This window comes from Neomonachus schauinslandi, chromosome X, assembly GCF_002201575.2.
Source record: "Neomonachus schauinslandi chromosome X, ASM220157v2, whole genome shotgun sequence".
In the NCBI taxonomy this organism is placed as follows: Eukaryota; Metazoa; Chordata; class Mammalia; order Carnivora; family Phocidae; genus Neomonachus; species Neomonachus schauinslandi.
This window is the reverse complement of record NC_058419.1, coordinates 112729015-112756952: the sequence shown is the minus strand read 5'-3', so window position 1 is coordinate 112756952 and position 27938 is coordinate 112729015. Positions and strand designations below refer to the sequence as shown.

The following is a 27938-nucleotide window of genomic DNA, read 5'->3' as shown; positions in this document are numbered from 1 at the left end:
AAAAGCCATAAACTTAGGAACTTTAAATAACCAAGTCAAAGAGCCTCTGAGGTACTGATAGATAAGTATCAGACAATTCTTCCCTTTTGTATGATTCCTATATTACATCACTTGATCACAAAGCCAGAATGATACTTCTACAGAATTCCTCATTCATTTATTTTTTTTTTTTTTTTTAAAGATTTTATTTATTTGACAGAGAAAGACACAGCGAGAGAGGGAACACAAGCAGGGGGAGTGGGAGAGGGAGAAGCAGGCTTCCCGCGGAGCAGGGAGCCCGACGTGGGGCTCGATCCCAGGACCCTGGGATCATGACCTGAGCCGAAGGCAGACGCTTAACGAACTGAGCCACCCAGGCGCCCCTCCTCATTCATTTATACTTTAACCATCCCACCTGGCTGCTCCTCTGTTCCCCATCCCTCTCCCTTTCCTTTGCAGTGATATTCTTTAGCCATTCCCTTCCTAAGGAATTGTGTGCACATCTTCCTTCCAAAGCAAGGAAACAAACAAGCAAGTGATGAGTCAGGGGAAGTTAGCCACGGGCAGATATATGAATGAACAGACTTGGACATTAAGATGGCAACTGCCTGATTCAGTGAGGTCTTTAAGCTGACTTGGGCAAATAAGCTGCTCTGGCTTGCTGAAAGGTCTATAATGCCACATCGTATTGTGCCACCAACGCCAGATCCCATGTTTCTAAGAGATTAACAGTAATCTAAACAAGGAGGTAGGTAGTCAATGTAACCAGGCACCTAATGTGACAATACAGTCAATGCTATGGAGCTCCCCTGGGAGTGGACTATGGCTTCTAGCATAATCACTTGCGAAGTGCAAAAACCTTCAGGATCCTGAGGACGATCTTTAAATCTCTTAGGACAGATAAATTAGGCACCTCTGTAACTCTAACCTTTCTACTTGGAAATGTGAAGTGAAAAACACCCCAGGGCGTGCAACACTGAGGCATAAACCATGCAGCAGAGATGGGAATACAGGAGGCTTTTAGGGTGCCCTACCTCCTTGTTCAAAAACCCACGAGAAGATCCCCAAGCATACTGCCAGAGCAGCCACTCTGGTGGTGACAGTGCCCCCAAGCTGAGCAAACCTGCAGGCATATGGCTATTTTCTGAAGAATAAGAGTAGCCATATAGGTACTCTATGTGTGGAGAATCAGAGGCCAGACGTTGAGGGACCTGGGCAAGCCACCTAGAAGTTTGGCTTGACACCTTCCACCTTTTAAGATGAACATCTCCATCCAGCAGCCCTTTGATGACAGAGCAGAGTGCAGGGGACCAAGAGATGGTCATATTCTCTGAGAGAAATGCTGATTCCCAAAAAGGTCCTGGGGAGATAACATCCCAGAGGCTTATTTATGAGCAAAGGTAGATAAAAACTGCCAGACCATCGAACCATCTTATCAAGTTAGATATGTATTTAACAGGCCATAGCTTGGGGTGCCAGGTAAAGCAGAGGGAACTCAGGGCATAATAAAAAGCAGGAAGACTGAAAGATCAAGTGAATGGCATGCTGGGTGACAGAGAAGCAAAGGACATACGGAAAAGTTTGTAGGAGCGTGCTGAAACCTAGCTGAAGGGAAGGCAGCATGGCTATAGTCTACACCCAGGGAAAGCTTGCTTGGCTGGCTTTTGGCAAGAGTCCTTCCCTCCCTCCCTTCCTTTCTCAGACAGGATGGACATTCAACATTCAGCAGCATAACTGGGAGAGATCATATTTGTAAATGGGGAACAGGTGAATGGATACTGAAGAGAAATAGGCTGGGTGTGCCATTCTGTAATGTCCTGTTTATGCCAAAGGCAGGTTTGTGTTAACAGAGCACACGTGGGATTGTCCTGCAACAGCAGTGCTATCTTGGCAGAAAGGGGATGATAGGGTGGAGGCGGGGCTGGTAGATAGGAGGACTCTCAAGTTCTAGTTTTTAAATACTAGAGAGCAAGGAACAGTTTGGTCTCAGCTTTTTAGTCAAGAAATTGGATGCTGACTTTCTGTTCTATGCCCACCTTCTCCAAAACCCTAACAAATTTTGCAAAAGATATGGCACCATCCCCATCCTGATCAGCCTCCTGGATGGTCCTGTGATGCTGCTCAGTTGCTCATCTGGGATATTCGCTCCATCCATCACGCATAGCACCTGGACAGCTCATTGTGGGAGATCCTATCATCTTTATCCAAATCATATAGCCAAAAAGCAAAATATAGTTCATTACTTCAGCTGTTGAGTGGTTCTGGTCCATTCTTATCTTCGCTCTTTGCACTATATTCAGTGGGTTGGAAATGAACCAAAGTTTTTATGAATCAATGGAAGTTTACCTGGTCTTCTCCCTCTGGAAAGAAGGCACTAATAAGTTGGCCCCCAGTGGGTTGATGACAAATTCTGGAATCAGCTGGGAATCTTCCCAGCTGAGGACCCCATTCTCACCTTTGTCCAGGCTAGAGAACTGGCTATAGAGGTGGGTGATCTGACTGTGGGAAAAGCTGGTCTCCTTGATCTCTAGTTCTTCACCTTACAGTAATGATGGAGGCCCCATCCCCAAGTGGGAGCTCCTCTAGGAGCGGCCGCACCTGAAGCAACAGTGGAAAGCTAAAGACAAAAGGAACTGTACACAAATATTGTACTCTAGTTGGTAAATTTGTTCTTCACAAGAGAATGAACTAGAAATTCTGAAACTACTTTATGTGCATGATAGGATTGAGCAAATATGTTATGGATAATGATAATGAGTTTGTCACTGCTAGAGAAAGGAGTTACAAATAAAGAAGGGAAAGTCTAGAATGAATCCTTTGGTGTTGGATTACATCTAAAATATCAGTATAAATTCATACATATATTCTCAAACACACAGAGAGATATATACATGTATATGCAGATGGATAGGCATAAAATAAATATGTGCATATGTGCATGTACAAGTATACAAACATATTTCTTAGCTCTGTCATCTGAGAGGGCCTTAGAAGCAATGATAATCTGGTAACATTGAGCACATCTACTGCCCACATCTCCTTTCTTTTTTTTTTTTTTTTTTTTTAAGATTTTATGTATTTATTTGACAGAGAGAGAGCAAGAGAGCACAAGCAGGGGGAGTGGCAGGCAGAGAGAGAGGGACACTAAGGAGATTTGACAACAACTCCCTGCTTAGCAGGGAGCCTGATGAGGGGGTCAATCCCAGGACCCTGGGATCATGACCTGAGCTGAAGGCAGACACTTAACCGATTGAGCCACCCAGGCACCTCATTACATTTTCCTTCTAAATACCATTCTCTAAAAAGATAAACCAGGGATCCTTGGAGAAATTTATTCAAGGGCTGGGCCAGGGGAAATGTAAGATAAGCCTAGAATATCTTAAGATGCTGAAAAGCAAGAAAGTGCTCAAAAAATAATAGGAGGCATGTCAAAAGGGCACAGAAGCCAACTTGAAGGAGCTCCCAATAGCTAAATCTGGGACACTTTGAGCAACAAAATAATGATAGTAATGGATTATAACTCAGAATAAATATCCCTGAGTTTATACTGATATAAGCAAATTGGGATAAATAAATACATGCATGGGGGTGGGGTAGTTCTTCCTTACAGAAGAGTTCTAATTAATAAATGTAGAAGTACCGATATAAATTTTAAAAATCACCATTAGCCAAATATGACAGTAACAATTTTTATGGGCAATAATCATCGATGAATGCTAAAATTAGTTGGGTGAGATTATGTTGAGAAACAGGATGTGTGCATCATCTCAAAGTTTCTCCCCACAAGATACTTGTTGATTACAAACAGAAAACAGTAATTTTAGCTGCAGAAAGCTGACAGCCACCCTCTTAGCCAAGTGGTCAAAATTAACATCAGCAGCAATAGGGCACAGCTGTATATGAACCTCCTGATATAATGCAATGAGATGACACTTCGTGGGATTCTTGACAAAAATGTGTAACTTCAATCTAATCATAAGAAAATGTCAGACAACCCTAAATTAAGGAACATTCTAGAAAATAATTGGCCAGTACTCTCCAGAAGTGTCAAGGTCATTAAAGCAATGATTGAGGGATTACCACAAACTGAAGGACACTAAGGAGATTTGACAACTAAATGCAATGTGAGATCCTGGATTGGATCCTGGACCAGAAAAAGGACATTACTAGGAAAACTGGTAAAAGCCAAATAAGGTTAATAAATTGGTAAATAGTATTCATCAATGTTAATTTTCTGCTTTCAATAAATGTACTATGATTATGTAAGGTGTTAACATTAGGAAAAGCTGGATAAAGAGTATATGGGAATCTTCTCTACTACTTTTGCAACTTCTGTGTATCAATTATTTCAAAATAGAAAGTTAAAACACACACACACACACACACACACACACACACACACTTAGCCATAAATATTCCACAGTTCCTGGGTTGGGACTTGTACACCAGTGCCTATGATATATGGCTTCTGGAGAAAGTAAGTTCAACCAGGACATGCTTAGTTTGTAATTTCTTTAAATGGCAAAATTCAGAAGACCACAGAGAATCTAATCTAAGATAATTAGAAGTTGCTATGGTACATGACACTTTGGCCCCTAGGGCACCCATAGATTCCCATTTCAGAGTGTGGAGACAATCTGTCATAGCAGCTCGCCCTCATCCTCTGCTGAATGGGATATCCAGCTCATCTGTTCTCATCAGTAAGGTCCCTTGGTCCAGGCCCAGATATGGGCCTCAAATACATGAGACATTTACCTGCTCTTCCCCCATGCAAGCCTAAGGCAGGCATTCCCAATAGATCGTGGCAATCTTTCCCACACAGTCCAGATAGCACTACTGATGAGAGTCAGCACTTGAGCTGAAACATCTCCTATTGCTGCATTCAGCTTGCAGTCAGGTCTGTGGGGACCCTTGGAGTGTAAGTCCCTGCTTAGATTCTGAGGTCTAGACAGAAAAGCACAGAAATCATCCTTCCTGAAATGTGGTAATATGCTCCAGCAATTTCACCAAGCATCGCTCTCCAACCTTCATCAGTGATCCAGGGCTAGAATATCTAATGGTCTCTGTGGTAGCGGATGATGAAGCTTGACATGAGATGGAGCCCTATGGCAAAAGCTGATCAGGTTCCCGAGGAACACCGAAGCCTAAATCATTATCATCAGGATTGACAGTTAACTCATTCCACCATATTGCGTTCAGTTACCCTCTTTCTCAGACTTCATAAAATTAGCCTGGGAAGAATATCAGGGATTCTTTGTCATTTCATAGCCTGATAGTAGTTTTTTAACTTATCATACTGTGCATCCAGGGATTTTAAAAGTCTGTCAAATCATACTTTTCTTCTTACCAAGGAGGTGTATCTGAAGGACAGGGGACATTCCAACAGCCTTACTGGGAAGTAAATGAAGGCAATCACTCAAACTAGGACCCAGACTCCCTTGGTCATAGTCCAGAGCTATAAACAATGACCATGTTCATTCTTCCATTTTCTATCAAGAAGAAGAAAATAGGTCTTATGAGAAAGCAGCTTCTGAGAAAAACTAAACTGGCTTACAGGAGAATGACAAGACTGGGAGTGGAGTTCTGAGCCAAGAGAGGGCTTAAAGACTAGAGCTGGCAGGGGGCGCATTTCAACAGTATTTGACCTGCCCTGAGATAAAGAGCTTCTCACTGCCTCACTCTCTCTCCCATCCCCAGCTCTGTCTCCTCTCATCCAGCCTGTCCCCTCCTTCTCTTTCCCCATGAGTCCTTACTAGAGATTTCTGATATTCTATTGGTTTACAAGACTGAGACTGAGAAATGCTGACCAAGCCTTTCCTTTGTTGTAAAAGAATTACACATACCACAATGTCCTAGACAGGTCGTGTTTTGCTTTTATAAAATATCTTCATAGTTTTGCAAGCTCTCTCAGAAATATTCTGTTGTTTTATGACCTGTCTCAAAATGGTTCTGTCCATCCAAATTAAGTCTCTCTTGCTTCAGTCTAAATGTTTTCCTTTATCTCATCCAGTTTGCTCCTTTAAATCAATTAAGAAAAATTCTAACATTGGTATGAGAATCTCTGACATAAAAATTCTTCCCTAATCCTAAACCTTCAATTCCTTCATTCTGCCTAAAGAAGTAAGTTCAAATCCTTAGCCCAACTCTCCAGCCTCTGTACGATCCGGTCCTTAACTTACCTTTCCAGATGGATTTCCCACAAATCCTTTGCACAGACCCTAGACCTCAGCCAAACCAAACTCCACGTGCTTCTTGAGAAAATATCCTGCATTCTCAAAACAGTATCTCCACTTGGAATGCCCTCTCTCCCACTGTGGCCTCTTATTTATTCCTTCATTTTGAAAAAAAAAATTAACTGACACAAAAATGAGAGACATAATTTCTGCCATCCAGAGTACATGGGATACTAGAGAAAATCATATGTTTTTCAGTATAAGGTACTAACACCTAACTGGTATGTGGTGTTAGAATGGGGCTGGATGTTAGGATTAAACTTCATGGTAAAGGGAGCACCTGAAAAGGCCTTGAAGGATGGGGTAGAATTTCAATATGTACACTGGGAGGAAAAGGATTATAGGCTGAGGAAACCATGAGAGCAAGCTCACACAGGCAGGAGAAAATGAAGTGCGTATACATTAAATTCAAATACTTTGGTTTGGCTGCAGTGCTTCAATACACCAGATCTTGAAGGACCTTGAATGTCAGACTAAAATGTATGAATCTATTCCACAGACATAGGAAATTATTGAAGAGTTTTGAATACAGAAATAACATGATCAGAAAGAGCAGTGCTTTAGGAAGATACCAGGCCGTGTGTGTACAGGAATAACTTCTTCAATTTCTAGAGGTTTCTTCTTGGTATAGTAGGGAGAGAAGAGTCTGACATTAGTTTCAAATGTAAGACTGCAGGAGTGGTGATGCCTGTCACACGCTCCATTTAACTCAGCTGTCTGGTCTTGCAAAAGGTAGACAGATCTTGGAGACTGGCTATAAGTAACTTGTGACTACTCATAGCTGCTGTTGTGATACGGTATTCTCCTTGGGGCAAGTCAGCACAGTACCTAGGATGTGGAACTATACAGCTACTGACCCCAGCAAATAACTTTTTCCCTCTATACCCATTTTTGAGAATCACCAGAAGCAGTTTGCTTTTGAGGCAACATCAGTTCTCCTGTCCTCTGCCATAAGGTGCAGAGATCATTATCATCTCGACACCCCATGGAACATCACACTGGTTCCTGTTTTCCTCATGGGCTAAGGAACCAGTGGTAGCAAGTACTTTAGGTGTCTTAGATACAAGCAAGCCAGGGGTGAAAGCCTGGTACCATGTACTTCACCAGTCAGGGTCCAGCCAGGAACACAGAATCCATACCAGTTATTTTAACAGAGAGAACTCAATATAGGGAAGGTACTGTAAAACTGACACAGCAAACGGGAAACGGAGGCGACACAGAGATAGTAACTGCCAAAAGGAGCTGACACGCCTAGGACAGAACCCAATAGGGAGCAGCTGGTGAGAGAGAAATGTTATTTTCAGAGTCCCGACAGAGCAGAGTGCGGAAGAATAGATGTGCAGCTGACAGACAACAGCTGAACAGGCAGCACAATAGCTAATGACAGCATTAGCCAACAAGTCCGGTTAGTATCAAATATTGTGAGAAATAAAGAAAATTCCTTATTGCCGATTTTAGTTTTGTAATTCTTTCTTTTTAAAACGTGAGCCTGGCTGTGGAGCAGCGAATAAAATTACTTCTTTGTACACATCGTTGCGGAATATGCTCAGATTCACGTTTCCTTGCACACCTGAGACATTTCACTGTTCTAAGTATAAGCAGACAACGGAATAGTACTCACAATAAAATGGAATGAATTACTGATACACACAACAACTTGGATGGATCTCAAAGACATTATGCTGAGTGAAAGAAGCCAGTCTCAAAAGGTATGATTCCATTTATATGACACTTTCAAAAAGACAAAACCATATGATGGAGAACAGGTTCTTGGTTGCCAGGGGCAAAGAGTGGGGAGAGACTATGACTCTAAAAGGATAGCACAAGGGACCTTTTTGAGGTAATGGAAATGTTCTGAATCCTGATCGTGGGAGGGCTACATGAGTCTATGCATGTGATAACACTCCTAGAGCTATATTTAAAAAGTCAATTAAAAAGAGGGGGGAAGGTAAAAAATAAAGGTGGAACGTGCATGGCTTGTGCATGAGAAGGTTTTATCTTTTCTTATTTTTTTAAAAATTTGCTGTGGTAAGGTTAAGTATGACCCTGCTGAGCTCTTGCCACAGCTGGAGTGAGTTACAAGGGAAAAGTGTCACTTGGAGTGAGACCAAATCTACAACATCTCTTCAGTTACTGCACACCTTGGAGCTTCCAGCTGAGGGCAAGGCAGGAGGGCGAGGGAAGAATGTTGCCTGCTCCTGTGATTTGGGGAGGGTATTTGTGGCATCTGCAGCAGTTCAAAGCCTCCTTCTTCCCTCCACTTCAAAGCCTGGCCTGCCTTTTCCCCACTCATGTCTTTTATTTGGTGCTAGCAACCTTTGAGGACTGATACTGAATGGCCCTTGGCAGTGGCCCCACTAATTGGCAAAGCTGGCCACAGGGGATGAATAAGACACTCACTGGCATCAACATCACACTGATCACGGTCCAGCGGGCCTTGTTTTATGTTCCCCTTGACAGTCCAGAGCAATTCCTGTGAATAAATGACGGAGCAGCAGCCGGAAGTGGTCTCCCTCCTGGCCCCCCTGGAGCCCTCTTTTCCATTCACGTGGGGACTACCTTCCACACATGCTTCAAAGTAGAATTTTGTTATGCTCAGCACATTTAAATCATTTCATTAGTAGAACACCATTAAACAAAGTGTTCCTGAACTTTAAAATACATAAAATCATTTTGCATTCCATCGCCCAAAGAATCTTCCTTCAGTTCCAGCTGAGATCAAAAGGAGAGAGAGATTCTTGGCGGTGACATGCTGTCTTCCACAAAGCCTCTCTTGTGGTGGGAACTGCACCATTGCCACTGCATTCAAGTTCTGCTCACTAGGGGCCGATCTCATACCCAACACGTCTATCAGACTATCAGCAGGATGGGATTCCAAAGTGAATGAGCACATACTCTTTTGTGTTTGGCTTCTTTCACGCCACATGCTTTTTTGAGGTCAGTGTTGCATGTATCAGTACCATGTTCTTTTTTATTACTGGGCAGTACTTCCTTATATGAATATGGTAGTCCCCAATTTGTTTATCCATTCTGTTGTTGGTAGATTATTTGAGGTGTTTCTAGTTGTGAGGACTTTTGGGGGGGACTTTTACGAATAAAGTTGCTATACATATTTTCGTGCAAGGGTTTTTGTGGACATACCCATTCTTCTTACCTCCATATACCTAAGAGGGAATTACAGGGGAGACATATGTTTAGGTTTGTTAGATACTGCCAGTCTCTGAAGTGGCTATCCCATTTTACACTCACCCTATCAATTTATGAGAGTTCTAGTTGCTCTTCATCTTTGCCAACACTTGTTATTATTGATCTTTTTCATTTTAGCCCCTCTAGCATATAGCGCTATGTGCCTGTGGTTTTCATTTTAATTTTCCTGATGAGAAATGATGTTGAGGGCCTATGCGTATGCTTATCAGCCTTTTGTATATTTCCTTTTGCCAAGTGCTTCTCAGGAGAGTTGAGGAAGTGGTGGTGGCAATATCTGTCAGGGAAGAGAAATAAAGGTATAATTTGGAAAAGCAGACTTATCAATGATAAGGCCATTTTTCCTAGTCCTGAATATTTATGCATTTTGGTGTTTTAAATAGATAGTAATGTATAAAGTGGTTAAAAGAAGAACTTAGTAGGCACTTGTTCCTAAATATCTCCCTCCTGGCCTATAACTGCTATCCACAATTCTGCCTCAGAGCTGTGTTCCTTTGGGCTTTTCACTAGGAGTTCTCAGCACATTAATGTGAATGCATCTGTGGGCTTCTGTCAAGCCTCACGGCTGGCTGGGAGTGCAGTGTGAAGGGTATGGTTTGGGCACTTGGGGGTGCTGCGTTCCAGCCCTCTGGGGAAGCATGAAGGCCCTGGCTGCCTGGGAGAGAGTGGGGAAAAAGGAAACACCAGGAAAGGGATGAAAGGTTTAGGAGAGAAACACAGGCTGCCCCCTAAACTTTTACTTACTTCATTCTGTTTTCCCATGGTTATTCACTTTGGTAAATGTTGGAGTTGAGGAGAGAGGAAAGGGAGAAGTACAGTATGTGCCAGAAATGATGTTATTAAACATGTTTGGAAGAGCATAATGCCAGCCAATAGGAGACTCTGGGACAGTGTCATGGAATGAAAGTGCTATATAATTGCAGCAGGAAGAGTGCTAAGTGAAGAAGGTATTGCCAGATTCCTTTAAGCCTTCCAGAAAGATCAAGGCACTTCATGTTTATGTGCAACACATTCACACACTCCAGTAAAGAAAAATCTGAGGCAGACAAGGTCCCCTCCATCTCACAGGCCATAACCTGTGCAGAAATGCAGGGACCTGGTCTAAGGACAAATAAGCCCCAGGGCAGAATGAAAATAAGGTCCTAGATCCCCTGACTAGGAACCTATGTGGCTTGCAATGGACATCTTCACTCTAAAGTTTTATTCCTATATTCAAGCATACCACAGCATCCATTCTCTAGTTAATATTTCTCATGTTTAAGACAGCATGATAGTAATGAATCAGCTCTGAAAGTCAGCTGCTATAAATGCCATGTGTTATCAGATCACACACTAAAGCCAAATTTTCAAAACATTTCCTGCTGAAATACCCACAACATTTTAACAGATATCTTTTGGAGAGTCTAGAAGCAAAGTAAGCTCCCATCAGCATATAAAATAAAACCCAAAAGAAGTAAAATGTGGAGGGATTATATTTTTCTTTTGGCAATAAGAGAAAGGTTGGGAAAAATCTTGAGATGTTTGGAGAAATGCTTGTTCATAGCCACAAAAGTGAAGAAATTAATAATGTGTTATTTCTTGTTCTGAACACTGACTGTAAGCATGTAACTAACTTTCGTTGACGCAGTTTCATGGGCAGGTAGGGAAAGGATCTGAGAGTGTAAATTATGGGCCAGCAGGGACAGAAATGGGGTGAAAGCATCAAAGAAGCATCTTTTGTCAGGGACAGGATGGGCAAGACCAGTGGTGGATGATTCTAAAATGGTGCAGGCCTCCCAAAATCAGGGGTAGGGGGGCCAGAATGGGAGCCTGGAAAAAGAAAGAGAAATTTTTATGTGTGTGTTTTTCTCCAACATTATGAAAAAATCTGAAAGTACCGAAAAGCCAAAAGAACTGTATAGTGATGAGAGAGATACAGTTTTTCAGGTGACAATTTGTTTCCCCCGGGGGCTGATTTTGACCTTCAAAGAAATGTTCTTGAATGAATCAATGAGTGGTCTAAGAGGCTTCCCACACACTTCTTCTGGGGAAGCCAAGGCTGTTCACTGCTACTCCTGTATGCAGTGGTAATTCCAAAAGCAGGAACGTCCTACGAGTCCGCTTCTGTTTTACCTATTGTTTTGGATGCTCCTTGCTCATGCTGTCTCGTCTCCTCCTTGCCTTGTTATCTTTGACTTTGTGCTGGATGTTGTACTGAAAAATTATCTGTGGAGATCATCTGATATTATTTCTTTTGAGAGGATTTTTGTTTGCTTATGCCAGGCACATGGGGGTGCTAGCTGCCAGAACAACAAATTTTACTTAAGCATTACCAAGGCAGTAGGAATACAGTTAGGAACAAGAAATGGTTTCTGCCCTTACAGGTCTTACTAAGAATAAGCAAAAGGATTCATTTAAATAGAGTCCTTAAAGGATAATTTAATTCATACAAGTCTGATCAGCGTGCAGCTTTTCCTCACCTTATCCATGCGCACTGGTTAGGGAGTGGCATGCTGGGCCATGCAGAGATGCCCTGAGGTAGAAGTTCTCTTTCAGTTTTATTTCTTAGGTAATTTTAGAAAAAAATTCTAGGAACTGATTATTGCATTCACCATATAAAAGTCTAATCAGAAATAATCAGAACTATTTTACTTCCTTTGACCAAACACCCAGGAAAGAGAATGCTTTAAAACACTACACTTAAGCAGTTACTAATTTCATGGCAGAAATAAAACTAAAGTCCATTTCAAGATTATAAGCTTAACTACTCTAAATCAACAGATCATTTAGAGAAGCTCGAGTGCTTCTGTCGTGGTGGTAGAACCAAAGAACAAAGTCCTTCCACACACAAGGTCCAGAGTACCTAGTTTCAGCCTTCACAAGCTGGAGGTTGGAGCTCCTATCAAAATAGTGGAGAGGCGGATTAGCTGAGAAGGAATCTTCAGTGGAGTGTAACCTACAGAGACCCTGACTTAACGATGGTTGACCAAAACAGAACAGTCTCTCTCTGGACTTGCCGTCCTTAGTCATTTCCAAAGGTTATCTCATACTTATTTAATGGCATGGGGGGGGGGGCGGTGGTTCTCAAACTGATGAAAACTAAAAACCACTCCTCATCCCTCACTCCTGGAAAAAATACTCAATAGGAGAGCTGACTTAGAAGATTAAAGAAAAACTGGACAGCCACATGCAGAAGAATGAAACTGGACCATTTCCTTACACCACACACAAAAATAGACTCAAAATGGTTGAAAGACCTCAGTGTGAGACAAAAGTCCATCAAAATCCTAAAGGAGAACACAGCCAGCAACCTCTTTGACCTCAGCCGCAGCAACTTCTTCCTAGAAACATCGCCAAAGGCAAAGGAAGCAAGGGCAAAAATGAACTATTGGGACTTCATCAAGATAAAAAGCTTTTGCACAGCAAAAGAAACAGTCAACAAAACCAAAAGACAACGACAGAATGGGAGAAGATATTTGCAAATGACATATCAGATAAAGGGCTAGTATCCAAAATCTATAAAGAACTTATCAAACTCAACACCCAAAGAGCAAATGATCCAATCAAGAAATGGGCAGAAGACATGAACAGACATTTTTCCAAAGAAGACATCCAAGTGGCCAACAGACATATGAAAAAGTGTTCAACATTGCTCGGCATCAGGGAAATCCAAATCAAAACCTCAATGAGAAACCACCTCACACCAGTCAGAATGGCTAAAATTAACAAGTCAGGAAACGACAGATGTTGGCGGGGATGCGGAGAAAGGGGAACCTCCCTACTCTGTTGGTGGGAATGCAAGCTGGTGCAGCCACTCTGGAAACAGTATGGCGGTTCCTCAAAAAGTTGAAAACAGAGCTACCCTACGACCCAGCAATTGCACTACTGGGTATTTACCCCAAAGATACAAATGTAGGGATCCCAAGGGGTACGTGCACCCTGATGTTTATAGCAGCAATGTCCACAGTAGCCAAACTATGGAAAGAGCCAAGATGTCCATCGACAGATGAATGGATAAAGAAGATGTGGTATATATATATCTATAGATATATAGATATATATATATATATGCAATGGAATATTATGCAGCCATCAAAAGGAATGAAATCTTGCCATTTGCAATGACGTGGATGGAACTGGAGGGTATTATGCTGAGCGAAATATGTCAATCAGAGAAAGACATGTATCCTATCATCTCATTGATATGAGGAATTCTTAATCTCAGGAAACAAACAGGGTTGCTGGAGTGGTGCAGGGGGTGGGAGGGATGGGGTGGCTGGGTGATAGACATTGGGGAGGGTATGTGCTATGGTGAGCGCTGTGAATTGTGTAAGACTGTTGAATCACAGACCTGTACCTCTGAAACAAATAATACATTATATGTTTAAAAAAAAAAAAAAAGAAGATAACAGGAAGGGAAAAATGAAGGGGGGGAAATTGAAGAGGGAGACGAACCATGAGAGACTATGGACTCTGAGAAACAAACTGAGGGTTCTAGAGGGGAGGGCGTGGGGGGATGGGTTAGCCTGGTGATGGGTATTAAAGAGGGCACGTGCTGAATGGAGCACTGGGTGTTATACGCAAATAAGGAATCATGGAACACTACATCAAAAACTAATGATGTAACGTGTGGTGATTAACATAACATAATAAAAAAATCATAAAAAAAGATTAAAGACAAACTACCAAAATTAATAATATTAATATCATTAATATGTTTTATGCCCTGCAGTTTTCTGCTGTGTAATTTTTTAAATCCTTTCATGAGACACCAGAGCCTTTGGTTTCTTGGAAACAGGTTCCTTTACCATACAGGCTTTGCTTTCAGGCTCCCTTTCTCCTGCTTCCATGAGTTTGCTCTCTGCTTTGCATACCCCGGGGTCTTACTTGAGACCCACACATCACTATCTGTGACTGATTCTTAGGAGAGAGCCAGGTTAATGTCTGAACTCAGGCCACATACAGCAAATCTGTCAAAATGATCATTTTCAGTGAGGGAGCCACAGACCCTACAAAATCATTTGTCTTAAATAACATCTAGATCAAAGTCAACTGGGCCTGAGGAAATGGCATTTGCTATGCTTAAAAATTAATGAGCAACCCTGTCACTTAAAATTTAGAAACTTAGAATAGAATTAGACCTTGAGTGTTCCACCTCCAAAACAAATGTCTGCCATAGGCTTAAGAATAATTAGAACTGGAATATATTAATACTGAGCCTCTGATGGAACCAAACATTGCTTGTGTTTTCCTCTATTTGTTTTCACCTACTTGCATTAAGATGGTCAGTACCCATGGATTCTGTGGTGTCTGCTTCCTCCTGATATCTTGAGGACAAACCTTACTTTTTTGGGGTTTCCCATCACTGCTAAAACACACAGGGCTAATATCATTCCAGTGTACCAATAATTTGTTGAGCTCCTACAATGAGGAGGCATTTTGCTGGCATCATGGAAGACTGAAAAGAAAATCAAATATGGCTCCTGACCCCTAAGAACTCATAATCTAATAGAAGAAAAAGACACATCCAGGAAGAATTCAGGTTACGTTAAAGCAATGCTATATGGAAAGTGCTACAACAGAGGCCTAATTGAATCCAAAGCTGACATGGTTTAGAGTTTAAGACAGTTTCAGTGTCCTTCTCAGTAGATCCTGAAAAGGGGATTCTAGTTACCTGATTATTCTCCAAACAGGATGGGCTACATCATTTGTGGGGCTCAGTGCAAAATGAAGGCCCAGGGCCCCTTACTCAAAAAAGCATGGTGTCCTTCTGAGTGCGGGGCCCTGTCACATGCCCTTGAATCCAGCCCTATCTTCAAATACGGTCTATGAATATGAGGAAGAGGCAAATTTTAAGCAGCCTGGATGAAGAAAGTACACACAGGGAATTTTCTTCCAAGTAGTTCACAGGAAAATAAACTCACTCTAAGGAAAGAGAAGAATTCAGTCTTTACAAATTAACAAATGGGACTGGGATCTAAAGGAAAGTTACCATTTGCAAAGTCAAGGTCACAGATATGGCACAGCTACAAGGTAAGGGTGATAATAATAGTAGCAGTAGCAGGGGTAGTAGCTGACAAATGTACAGAGCTTATTGAGTGCCAACATTCTTCACAGTCTATTCTGTCGACTTACTCATTTAGTCCTCAAAACAGCCCTGGAGGATGGATAGATGCTATTATTGCCCTAACTTACAGATGAGGAAACTGACCTTAGAAAGGCTGAGTAACTGTCCCTGATCACAGAGCAAATAAATGGTAGAACCAGGATTTGAACTCAGACAGTCTAGCTCCAAAGTCTGTGCTCTTAGCCACTATTTATGCTATTTCTCATAAAATAAGGACAGATATGGAGGGAAGGAAGGGAGGGAGTCATCCCAGTATATTCATTTATTAATATTTTAGATTTGGCTTAACCAGGACGTACTGTGTGTTGTGTGCATGTTTTTAATTTTTCCTTTTTTTGCATTTCATGTTCATAGTTTAACAGCACCCGTTCGCCCTCCCCCACTGAGTGTTGCCACATGACCCCATGGAGTAGAAAGGTACTGGTTCTGAGAACATTCCATTACAGCCCTATCCCATTCTCTCCACTTTCTTCTCTCTTTTAACTATGGCAAACTCTGTTGTTTCTAACTAACAGGTATTCTTTTAAATCTCCTTCAAGAGTGATATTTTCCTAACTTGAATTAAATAAAATATCATTTAGACAGCCATGTCATTGGCTTTCTTTCCCACTTACTTTTCCCCCCTAAATTGCAATTAAGGCTCTATTCAAGATGGGCATCACCTAATGCCACTCCTGGACCTTATAGTTCAAAGGAAAGTGATTCCAACTTTGCCCTATATTTATCAGAACTGTAAATACAGGTTCAGCTTCTCAAATCAAAAAAGAGAATAGGACAAAAGGATTCTCTGGCAGCCAGTTGTCCCTGTCGCCATTAAATAAAACGTGGTTTTGGCTGCTGGTCAGCGCCTGTAGTCAGGTCACTATTCTTTCTTTGTTTCCCAGTCCATTGTTATTCAAGGAAGGAATCGCCTACAAAATGTGGCCTCTGGTGGTGGGGGTTTCTCTCCAGCTCCTGCTCTTTCTCTTTTCTGTCTCTCTTTTTGCATGCACCAAACTTTTTTTTTTCTTTTTGGAAGTTACCTAGGAAACAAAGTCTTTTGTGCTCCAACTTTATTTGAGTTATTCGCTTCGCTGGGAATCTGCACAAAAGCTGGAGAGAGAAAGAAGGTTGCAATGTTTTACTAAAATGTTCATGGCGAACACATTTTTCTCAAGGGGGGTAATCATATCCTGTTGGGTGTGTTGGGGGGCTTTGCAGATACCTCTGACAAGGTAAGCAAAAGCTGGGGGGTTAACTTAAACAAGTGGCTCTGGAATCTTCTAAGAGGACCTGAGAACACTTTGACAATATGTGAAATCCTGAGTCAGCAGGACATGATGCTTCCAAGTATGAGGATGAGAAATTTTTTCATGATTTTAGGACTTTACTCCAGTTAAGTTAAAACTTAACTGGAGTAAGAGGGAAAAATATTTATTTTATACAAACACTCACCTTCCTCCAAATTATGGAAAGAAAGAAAACTAGGGTCAGTGGTGAAAACTGGGTCTTTTAATAATCTGGTTTAGAAGCCCAACCCTGAAATCATAATTGGAATGGAGCCTTTTTAATAATCTGGGTTAGGAGCCCAGCCCTGAAATAAAAGTAGATAATATTAATATCTATCAAGGGCCTGGATGGAGAATTTTCAAATGTCATACAGAAGTCAAGGCCTCTAACTCCACAGCTAGAAGAAAAGCTTCCCACTGCAAAAGCTGAAAGAAATGAAGACCCTTTACTCTTCCGAATTTGAAAAAGAAACTCTCTTGAATCTTTCTCCCCACTAACTGCTTTTGTATTTTCCACTATAGTAAGTGGGGGAGGGGAGCTGCTTTTCCATGTGCACACAGTGTTGCTGAAACTGCATTTTTGAAATGTTATTCACAAAAACCACAGTCCTGCAGTAAAATTAACTCCTTGTGATTTAAGCCAGCCTCTCAGATTAGATAGGCTTGTCCTTCTGGTGATGTGTTCTGGAATGTTTCCTGACTCCAGGTTTTCTGGCACGTTTTCTGAACCTTTCATAGGCATCTAAATCATCTTCTCCCTTTGATCCCAGTCATCTAGAGCTCTCGAGACTTTCATTAGCAATATATGGATATCCAGAATCTACCTGTCACTGGATTAGAGACTTAAGATTTTTCTTCAGTTTTGAAGTTAGGGGTCTTATGGCTACCTTGTCTCTCCTCTTAATTCCATTTAACCTGAAAAGCATGTTTATTAAGTCCATTTTTTCTTTTGTGTCGCTTGACTATTGAAATTATAACTTTCAATTAGTGGTGCTTACTAACTATTTCTAGGAATTCTTCCTTTGACCTAAAAGCTTATTTCTGACCTCGCTGTTCTTAACTGTGAAATTCCTTAATATGTGTGCTCACATATAAACCATTCTGGCTAAGTCTGAATGTACTTCATTTGCAGTCCCATCCCCCGGAGGACGAAGATACAGATGTCATGTTAGGGCAGCGGCCGAAAAACCCAGTACACAATATCCCATCGACGCTGGACAAGCAGACCAACTGGAGCAAAGCACTGCCTCTCCCAACACCAGAGGAGAAGATGAAACAAGATGCCCAAGTGATTTCTTCCTGCATTATTCCCATCAATGTCACTGGTACCGTTCTGTTCTTTTCTTAGGGGCACAATATTCTGTGTTTTAAATGTGTTCAAAACCTGTGCTGCTGGGCGGACCAGTTAAGAATACCGCTTTGTAAACAAGCAATACCTTTTTCATCAGAATACAACCCAGAAGATGTTCAATATGCTTTTGTCAGGTTTTGAACATCCATTTGCATATGTTCTGCTGGGCCGCTTGTTATGTAAATGATGGACAGTTTCTTTTTGAAAAAAGTCACCAAATAGCTCTTTGGTCATAGCTGACTGAAATAATGGAGAAAGCGGCAGTGATTAGTCATATGATAATGATGCATGGCACAGCAAGAAAGAAAACAGCAAACCCCAGGTCTCTCAAACTGCAAGTAATGATCCTGTAGACCAACTATAAAATCTGTTTTCAGGCTTCTTTGGATGAAGGTAGGCTTGTTTAAAAAGATCGTTTAGATTTCTGCATCGATTATGGCGATTTCTGACCTAAAAATATGCGGATTCAAAGATGAAGGCTGAATTCTATTCTAATCCAGCCAGCCTGGCTTACATTCCTCTCTGCTTTCCTCTTCTTGTGTACTGAGAGTTTGAATATTAGTCTAGGTCGAACGCAAGCCTGTCCAGACTTTTCTTGAAAAGTTTATCTGTGGAGACTGTAGATTCCACGATGGGACCTGGTAATCTTAGCTGTAAGTGAAATGATGTTATGAAATATTCTCACTTTCAAAGACAGACAGAAAATGATCTATCCATTGGGCTTTCTTTAAACATCTCTAATAGTTATATTTTAATTTATTTGTATATTGAAAATTTCACAATGGCCACGTTACTACTTTTATCCTGGTACCATGTGACTAAAGGTTGCATGTCGCTCGAGATGCATTTTGGACATGGCTATTATTAATCCCACTCAGATTTCTCTCACATAAAGTGGAGAGCAAATGACCAGATATCCAGGACAGATATTATTTCCTTCCTGAAAAACAGGAATTCTGGTTGATCAGCTGGTTATGAGCTAGGAGTAATTTTCCTGCTGACCTATTCAGCTTGCAGGATAAATTATTCTAAGGATGCATACTTTATCTGATCTCCATAATCTAAATGGGCTGGGTTAGGTAGATGTCAAAATGTATCATTTTGGCACCCTCTTAAACTAACTTTCCCTTCTGGGAACATTTGATGATTACAAGCAGCACCTGCTTTCTTCATAGCACTGTAAGTAGATCTTGTTTTCAAATTTAGTTCTTTGATTATGGGTCTTGTGATTCAGGAAAAGGGAAGATCTTTCCTTCTGCTTTATTTCAGGAACTCTCAGACTAAAGCCCAGATTATATGTTGATTTCAAGAGCTTTAATGAAAAAGCTGCTAATTATGTCCATATAACATAAAGTGCGTCTGTGTGCCATGTGTTCTGTAATTATTATGAGTAGAATGAAAGATCTTAATTTTTGGCTGGAGCTAAGAAAGGAAAATTCCATTAGTATGAATTCTCCAATTAATATAATAATTAGTCATCATGTGACATCTCACAGATTTTTTTTCAAAAGTGAGTTCTGGAAACTGTTGTCACTGTGATGCTAAGCAGAACTCAAATTGCTTCATTTTATAGCTGAGCTGAGGTTTAACACGCCATCCTGCTCTATGCGTAACAATCAGGATAAATGATGAGGCAACCAGATTCCAACGCACTTTTGGCATCCTGACTTTCTGAGGCAAAGCTCACTCTGAAAAATCCATGGCACATGCCTGTGCCAGACAGGAGTGTGAATTCCTCACCTCCTTCCTCACCATTCTAGTTTTGATAAGACTGCATGTAGTGTATCAATAATGTGATTATGGAGAGAGAAACAAACAAGCATCAAGGTTTGGCCCCCCGTATTTATAAAAGCAAACAGACACTCATTGTAAAGACTGGGAATTCCAGCTTCATTTACAGCTGAAAGAGAACGTAGATCCACTTAAGTAGAGAACTGAGGACTGCCTTGTATTCTTATTTTATATTGATAAGACACTGGTGCCATACCAAAAAGTGTCCAACTGAGACAGTAGAAGAAAATAGAGTTCAATGATGATTTAAAAACAAATCTCTAGGCTACTTTCTCCTCATAGAAGGAGTGTGTGCGTGTGTTGTGTTGTGTTGTGTGTAGGGTTGGGGTGCAGTGGGTAGAGAGAGGGAAAAAAACCTCACAAAGATGCTTTTAATGAAGAAATGGGTCAGGATATGTTAGCTGAACTAATTCAGGTTAACATCTTGGCTCTGGATCTACTACTATGCAAAGACAGGTTCAGCGAGCCCAGAAATAGACCCGTAAATAGGAGTAACTAAAGGTTGTAAGTCCTTCAGGAGCTGTTTCTGTGTGAGAGTGATTCTTTGATGTTATTTTTCTCTCCTCTTTCTTTTGATTTTCCTTCTTTGCTTGTTACTCTTGGCAGTGCAAGCTGTTGTGCAGAGCTGCATTTAGAAGTAAAGCTTAATGTACTGCAGAGTAATTTAAATAAGAGCTGAATAAGGACTCCCTTATATTTATTCACGGGCTTAATCCAAACTCTTCCTTTACTTCCAATCAATAAATATCACTGTGTTCCAAGCAAATGAAAATTTGTTTGCCGTTTCTAAAGGCTAATGAGACCTATTTGTGGGTTGCAGGAGTTGGTTTTGACAGAGAGGCTAGTATACGCTGCTCTCTTGTTCATTCACAATCCGTACTACAGCGGAGACGGAAACTGAGGAGGAGGAAAACCATCTCGGGTATCCCCAGAAGAGTCCAACAAGAAATAGGTGTAGTATAAAACTGTTAATGGTTAACATTCTGTTGGGTGTCAATTAGAAGGAGATGAAATGGAAGCTGGCCTTTTAATCAGCTTCCTTAAAAATCGTCAGTGTTGTAACTTGTAGAGGTTTGAAATGGCGTGTACTTGTTCTGTGTTCAGCAAGCTGGGTGGTATTACTTTTTGAATCTCTGTTCTTGACTGTGAAGATTTAACCTTAGGAATTTAGGTATACATGTTCAAGTCTTATGGCTGAAATGTAATATTTTGGTAATTTTTAAAGTTTTATTAAGATGGAAATGATAAGCAATTTTTTAAAGTTTTATTAAGATGGAATAAAAAGTAGCAAGATTCAATGAAAGATTATTTTGGGAAAATTATACCTTTACTTGAAGAGAGATATACTTTTATGGCATTAATTAAGAAGGTAAAATTTAAGCATATTCAATTAAATACTGACTATTGATAACATGTTACCCTTTATGACTTTTCTTCTATTTTTTTCTGTTCCATGTGTTTAGGAATCTCTTCCTATGTTTTATTATTATTATTATTATTATTATTATTATTATTATTACTATAGCATCTCTTTTATTACTTATAATGAATTTTAAGAGTTTCATTTTGCTGGGCATATATTACAAAATAAAAAAGAATAGCGGCCAAGAAGACAAAACGCACTTTAATTTAAAAAAAAATAGTAGTCACTTATTGGGGCAAAGTAATTTGATAGTGAAGAGAGAATTCACAAAAGATCTAAAAGCATTTTCTCTTAGTATACACACACACACACACACACACACACACACACGTAGAGACAGAGACAGAGAGGCAAAGGACAGATTCCCCAAAGCATTTTAACTTTCTCCTAATTTTATATGCTGATTTTTTTTCCTCAAAGAGAAAGATCCAACATGCCACCACCCAGATTTGTGGACATCTCTCAGAATGTCTGTTAGTCTGCTGATGTATGAAATATCTCACTGTGCTTTCCGTGTGCCCTAGATTCTGATGAATCCCCTGTGGCCAGGGAAAGGAATGTGATTGTGCACACGAATCCAAACCCTTCCAACACTGTCAACAGGAGGTCTGGAACCAGGGATTCAGAGTGCCAAACTGAAGATATTCTGATTGCTGCTCCATCCAGAAGGAGAATCAGAGCTCAAAGGGGTCAAAGCATTGCAGCTTCCCTTTCTCATTCTGCTGGCAACATCTCTGCGTTGGCAGACAAAGGCGACAGCATGTTCACTACTGCAGTGAGCAGCCGTACAAGATCTCGGAGCCTCCCCCGGGAGGGCAATAGAGGTGGGGATGCTGAGCCCAAAGTTGGTGCTAAACCCTCAGCATATGAAGAGGGGGAGCCTTTCATGGGCGACCAAGAAAGAACCCCAAATGATTGCAGTGAGGTCCCCAGCAGCCCAAGTGCACAGGAACACCAGCCTGCTTTGGGCCTGGCTTGTTCTCAACATCTTCACAGCCCTCAGCACAAGTTAAACGAGAGAGGAAGGTCACGTCTGTCCCGAATGGCTGCTGACTCTGGCAGCTGTGACATCTCCTCCAACTCAGACACCTTTGGGAGCCCCATCCACTGCATCTCCACGGCTGGCGTCCTCCTCAGCAGCCACATGGACCAAAAAGATGACCACCAGTCATCCAGTGGCAACTGGAGTGGGAGCAGCTCCACATGCCCCTCACAGACCTCAGAGACAATCCCTCCTGCAGCTTCTCCTCCCCTCACCGGCTCTTCACACTGTGACTCGGAGTTGTCACTCAACACAGCCCCTCATGCTAATGAGGATGCCAATGTCTTCGTGACAGAGCAGTACAATGACCACCTGGATAAAGTGAGAGGCCACCGGGCAAACTCCTTTACCTCCACTGTGGCAGATCTGCTGGATGACCCCAACAACAGCAACACCAGTGACAGTGAGTGGAATTACCTACACCACCATCACGATGCCTCCTGCCGCCAGGATTTTAGTCCTGAGCGCCCCAAGGCAGACAGCCTGGGCTGCCCGAGCTTCACAAGCATGGCCACTTATGACAGCTTCCTGGAAAAGTCTCCATCAGACAAAGCAGACACTAGCTCTCACTTTTCAGTGGACACAGAAGGATACTACACTTCCATGCACTTTGACTGTGGTCTCAAAGGCAGTAAGAATTATGTCTGTCACTATGCAGCCCTGGGCCCAGAGAATGGCCAGGGCATCGGGGTACCTCCTACTCTTCCGGACTGTGCCTGGCAGGACTACTTAGACCACAGGAGGCAGGGGAGACCTAGCATCTCTTTCAGGAAACCAAAGGCAAAGCCGACCCCACCTAAACGTAGTTCATCATTGAGGAAGTCCGATGGAAACGCAGACATTTCTGAGAAGAAAGAACCAAAGATAAGCAGTGGCCAGCATCTGCCTCACAGTTCCAGGGAAATGAAGCTGCCTCTTGATTTCTCCAACACGCCTTCTCGAATGGAAACTGCCAACCTTCCCACCAAGCAAGAATCTGCTTGGATGAACCAGAGTGAACATGGTATTAAGGAACCTCAGTTAGACACTTCAGATACTCCACCATTCAAAGATGAAGGTGCTGAATCAACTCACTATGCAGATCTCTGGCTTCTCAATGACTTGAAAACAAATGATCCTTACAGATCTTTATCTAATTCAAGTACTGCTACGGGTACCACAGTTATTGAATGCATCAAATCTCCAGAGAGCTCTGAATCCCAAACATCCCAGTCAGAATCAAGAGCCACCACCCCATCCCTTCCCTCTGTTGACAATGAGTTTAAACTGGCCTCACCAGAAAAGCTGGCCGGCTTGGCATCGCCATCAAGTGGCTACTCGAGCCAGTCTGAAACACCGACCTCCTCTTTCCCTACAGCTTTCTTTTCCGGTCCACTGTCTCCTGGAGGTAGCAAAAGAAAACCGAAAGTCCCAGAAAGGAAATCCTCACTACAGCAACCCTCTTTAAAAGATGGAGCTCTTTCACTGAGTAAAGACCTCGAACTTCCAATTATACCTCCTACCCATCTTGACCTAAGTGCTCTTCATAGTGTCTTGAATAAACCATTCCACCACCGTCACCCACTGCATGTTTTTACTCATAGTAAGCAGAACCCAGTAGGAGAAACACTGCGGTCGAATCCTCCACCGTCCCTTGCAATTACACCGACAGTCCTGAAATCTGTTAACCTTAGGTCCATCAGCAAGTCTGAAGAAGTGAAGCAAAAAGAGGGCAACAATACAGATCTCCCCTACTTAGAAGACAGCACTCTCACAATGGCTGCCCTGTCTCCAGGTAAGATTAAGCCGCATGTGGCTAAGAAATCAGTATCACGTCAGTACTCCACTGAAGACACCATACTGTCCTTTTTAGACTCCTCTGCAGTTGAGATGGGACCAGACAAACTCCAGTTAGAGAAAAAACGTACTTTTGATGTAAAGAATCATTGTGACCCAGAAACAGCAACCTCAGCTGGTAACAATCTTCTAGATTCAAGTGTCACAAAAGACCAAAAACATATGGAGAGCGAGCTTATTCCGGAGAACACACCAAGTAAAAATTGTGACTTTCCCACAGAAGGATTTCAGAGGGTCTCTGTTGCCCGCCCAAATGATTTGGATGGTAAAGTACTACAATATGGAGCTGGTCCAGATGGAGCCCTAGGACAGGTGCAGAAGCCATCCTCTGCAGATTGGGAGGAAGCTGCATACCCTGAGTCTGTGGATGCGCTCACAGCTCAGTCAAACTCACCAACCAGACCCACAGACATAAGCAGTCAACTTAAGCATCAACTTGGGATGAGCCACCACCATGACAAAGTGCCTGGGAATATCAGCTGTGAAGCAGAGCTATCAACTGCAAATTCATGCCCTGAAAAATGTTCTGAGCAGGAAAATAGTGCTTCAGGTATTTCAGCCCAAAGTGCCTCTGATAACAGCGGAGCAGAGGAGACCCAAGGAAGTGTGGATGAGGTTTCACTGAAAGGTCAGTTGTTGATGCCTTTGTCCCAGTGGAAAGGTCTCTCACGGCACTTCATTGTGTTTTTTTCTTTCTTATGTTCCCTGTAACACAGTACAGCCCTGGGTGTTGGTTTCCCTCCACCTTTTTTTCACTTCTTAAAACAATTGAGATAAAAGTTTTTGTTATTGAGGGACTGAGCTGCGACAGATAATCTCTCTTTTTAAAAATAGCCGTAAGGTATCTGTTGTTTGTTGATGCCACAAGCCAGTGAAACACAGCAGCATGCCTGGTAACTTCTTTTTTTTTTTTAAAGATTTTTTTTTTTTTTTTAATTTATTTGAGACAGAGAGAACGAGAGAGAGAGCACATGAGAGGGGGGAGGGTCAGAGGGAGAAGCAGGTTCCTTGCTGAGCAGGGAGCCCGATGCGGGACTCGATCCAGGGACTCCAGGATCATGACCTGAGCCGAAGGCAGTCGCTTAACCAACTGAGCCACCCAGGCGCCCCATCTGGTAACTTCTTCTTAAAGATGCTTTTGTTCTTCATTTAAGAATCGTCACCGAGTGATGACTCTATGATTTCGCCACTTAGTGAAGACTCTCAGGCTGAAGCAGAAGGTGTGTTCGTGTCTCCAAACAAACCTCGTACAACTGAGGATTTGTTTGCAGTCATTCACAGGTGAGGCAATTAACACCAAAAGTTTTGCTTCTTTCAGTGCATCTCATCAAATGCAAATACAGGAAAGCCTTGTGTACTTATGATACATTCAGCAAAAAAGCAAAGAAAAATTAGTTTTCCAAATCAAACTGATAGACTTATATTTCTGTTGGGGAATGTGAGCCTTCATATATAGCTCAACCTGACTTGAGAGACTTCCATAAGAACTGCCGAAGGGAGAGGTGTTTTCCATAGGAAAGACATCTTGCGACAAGTTTTCGTTTGAAAACAATTTGTGGCTAAGTAACAGCGTGAAAGCTCACTCTGTTGTAATCTCTGACAAATAATTTCTTGAACCAAAAGAAAAAAAAAAAAAGCTCACAACTGTAATCCTACACTAGCAGAGATGCAAGCCGATTCACTGAACAGTCAGAGCCCAAGTTTGAGACAAGACAGTGTATAAACCTGCCCGTTTCATAGCTCAGAACTAATCACTGCTCCTTTTCTCCCCCTCTTCCTAAAACTTAAACTTCTTTAATAACATTGCTCCTCTCTAAAATTAATACCCCAAATCCCACAAACAGAGGATGTCCTCTGGGCTGTTTTTCTAGGACACTATTGTGTCCAGGCTGCCCATTCACATTCTCTCACCTGCCCCCTGCCCCCTGCAATCAAGGACCATGTTTGCAAGAATATATACTCCTTACAACTTGTGACTGATGAACAGAGCAGGAACTTGCACTCGGTAGCCGAACCCAGATTAGACTGAGCTATCCAATCCTGCTGTACCTGCTCCTTTCACAGCCATGACTGCTTTCTTCCACTAGGCCTTGGAACTACATGGGACTCCCAAGGGACACAACTTGGAAACTGCCTTTTCTACCTTATGAAGTTACACTTTTTAAAAAAGATTTTATTTATTCATTTGCAAGAGAGAGAGAGAGAGCGTGCATATGAGCAGGGGCAAAGGGAGAGGGAGAAGCAGGCTCCCCACTGAGGAGGGAGCCCAACGTGGGGCTTGATCCCAGGACCCTGGGATCATGACCTGAGTTGAAGGCAGACGGTTAACCAACTGAGCCACCCAGGCACCCCTGAAGTTATACTTTTTGAAGCAAGTTTTTTTCAAGAAGCTTGCCATTTTTCCAGGAATTCTACTATTTTTTTTTTTTTAGATTTATTTATTTATCTATTTGAGAGAGAGAGAGAGAGCACAAACAGAGGGAGGGGCAGAGGGAGAGGGAGAAGCAGATCCCCTGCTGAGCGGGGAGCTCGACACAGGGCTCAATCTCAGCACCAGGAGATCATCACCTGAGCCAAAGGCAGACGCTTAAATGACTGAGCCACCCAGGTGCCCCTGGAATTCTACTTTTAAAGGGAACTTGCATTTTCTGTTGATGTGGTTTTCTCATAAAGAAGGAGCACAGCTCTTCAACAGCTTTTTTTTTAAAGGAGTCCATCAGAAACACCTTCTGTGTGTATATACCTTAGCAGGCACACCTCGCCACGCAGAGAGTGAAGAATCAGTTCATTTTTTCTTTGCTCTGCGTGTGGTCTAAGATCTGATTATATTTCCCTTACCACACTTTCTCTTAGGACAAGTTACTAAAACGCTATATAAGTTAAAGAGCCAAGTTCTTACCCCAAAGGACCAAATGTTAGTATCTGGAATAGTGGACAGAACATAAGTAGTGGAGTCAGAAACATCTGGAATTGAATCTCAGTGCTGCCACTTCTTATCCAGTCTTGTCAGTTAAAACCTCTCTACCTACTCCCTGTTAGTGGAGATACCTATAGCTCACAAATTCAATTTTGATGCTAAAATAACATTTTAGTGTCTCGAATATGGTAGATGCTAAAAGCAAATGTTAGTTTGAAATTCCTACCGTATCGGAGTGCCAGACCCTGGCATATGCGAGATAACCACCACAAAGGTTTCAGTGAACCAAAATGAGGCTGGTCTCCCAACTACAAAGCTGACATTTTCTCTACCCTATGGATTTTTAGGTTGGTGAAAGAGCATGTTGCCAATATTTATCAACATACTGAATCATGCTGAAGATTCACTAAGTTTACACCTATTTACTTACCAAAAGAAATAATATGATGACAGATGCCTACGTTTGGTAGACTTACAGAGCTTGGTAATCTTAGATTTGCATTTGTGTAGGATTTATTTATGTGCAGCACAAAGAATGACCTTGTTGTTTTTTTTTGTGGATGACACTTGATTTTTTTTTTACCTTGTTTTCTTGAGAGTTTACAGTATATAGAGCTTTAAGAGCTCCAGAGGTAGTCTAGGTTTTTAGCTTCTCACAGAAAGTGGGCTTATTGACTGATACACAGCTGATGTTACTAAGCAGCTACAGAATGGTCTTTACAGCAAAAAATGGATTGATTTATTTAACAAGTCATGTAAGAAATTTTTTATATGGAGAAATTTAAAAA

The 27938-nt window shown here is 41.8% G+C and overlaps 1 protein-coding gene and 1 pseudogene across 2 annotated transcripts in view; one reads left to right on the top strand and one right to left on the bottom strand.

The window, feature by feature from the left end:
- Positions 1–27938, top strand: part of NHS (NHS actin remodeling regulator) — a 346305-nt gene that overhangs the window by 317138 nt on the left and 1229 nt on the right. The window contains exons 4-8 of one of the 2 annotated variants that reach the window (XM_021683785.2): positions 15877–15939; positions 17923–18115; positions 20753–20884; positions 21880–24861; positions 25388–25514. In XM_021683785.2, the coding sequence (XP_021539460.2) occupies positions 15877–15939; positions 17923–18115; positions 20753–20884; positions 21880–24861; positions 25388–25514 (3497 nt within the window). The remainder of the gene's footprint in view (positions 1–15876; positions 15940–17922; positions 18116–20752; positions 20885–21879; positions 24862–25387; positions 25515–27938) is intronic. The other variant, XM_044911563.1, reaches the window with a different exon arrangement.
- Positions 1974–2543, bottom strand: LOC110574852 (annotated as a pseudogene).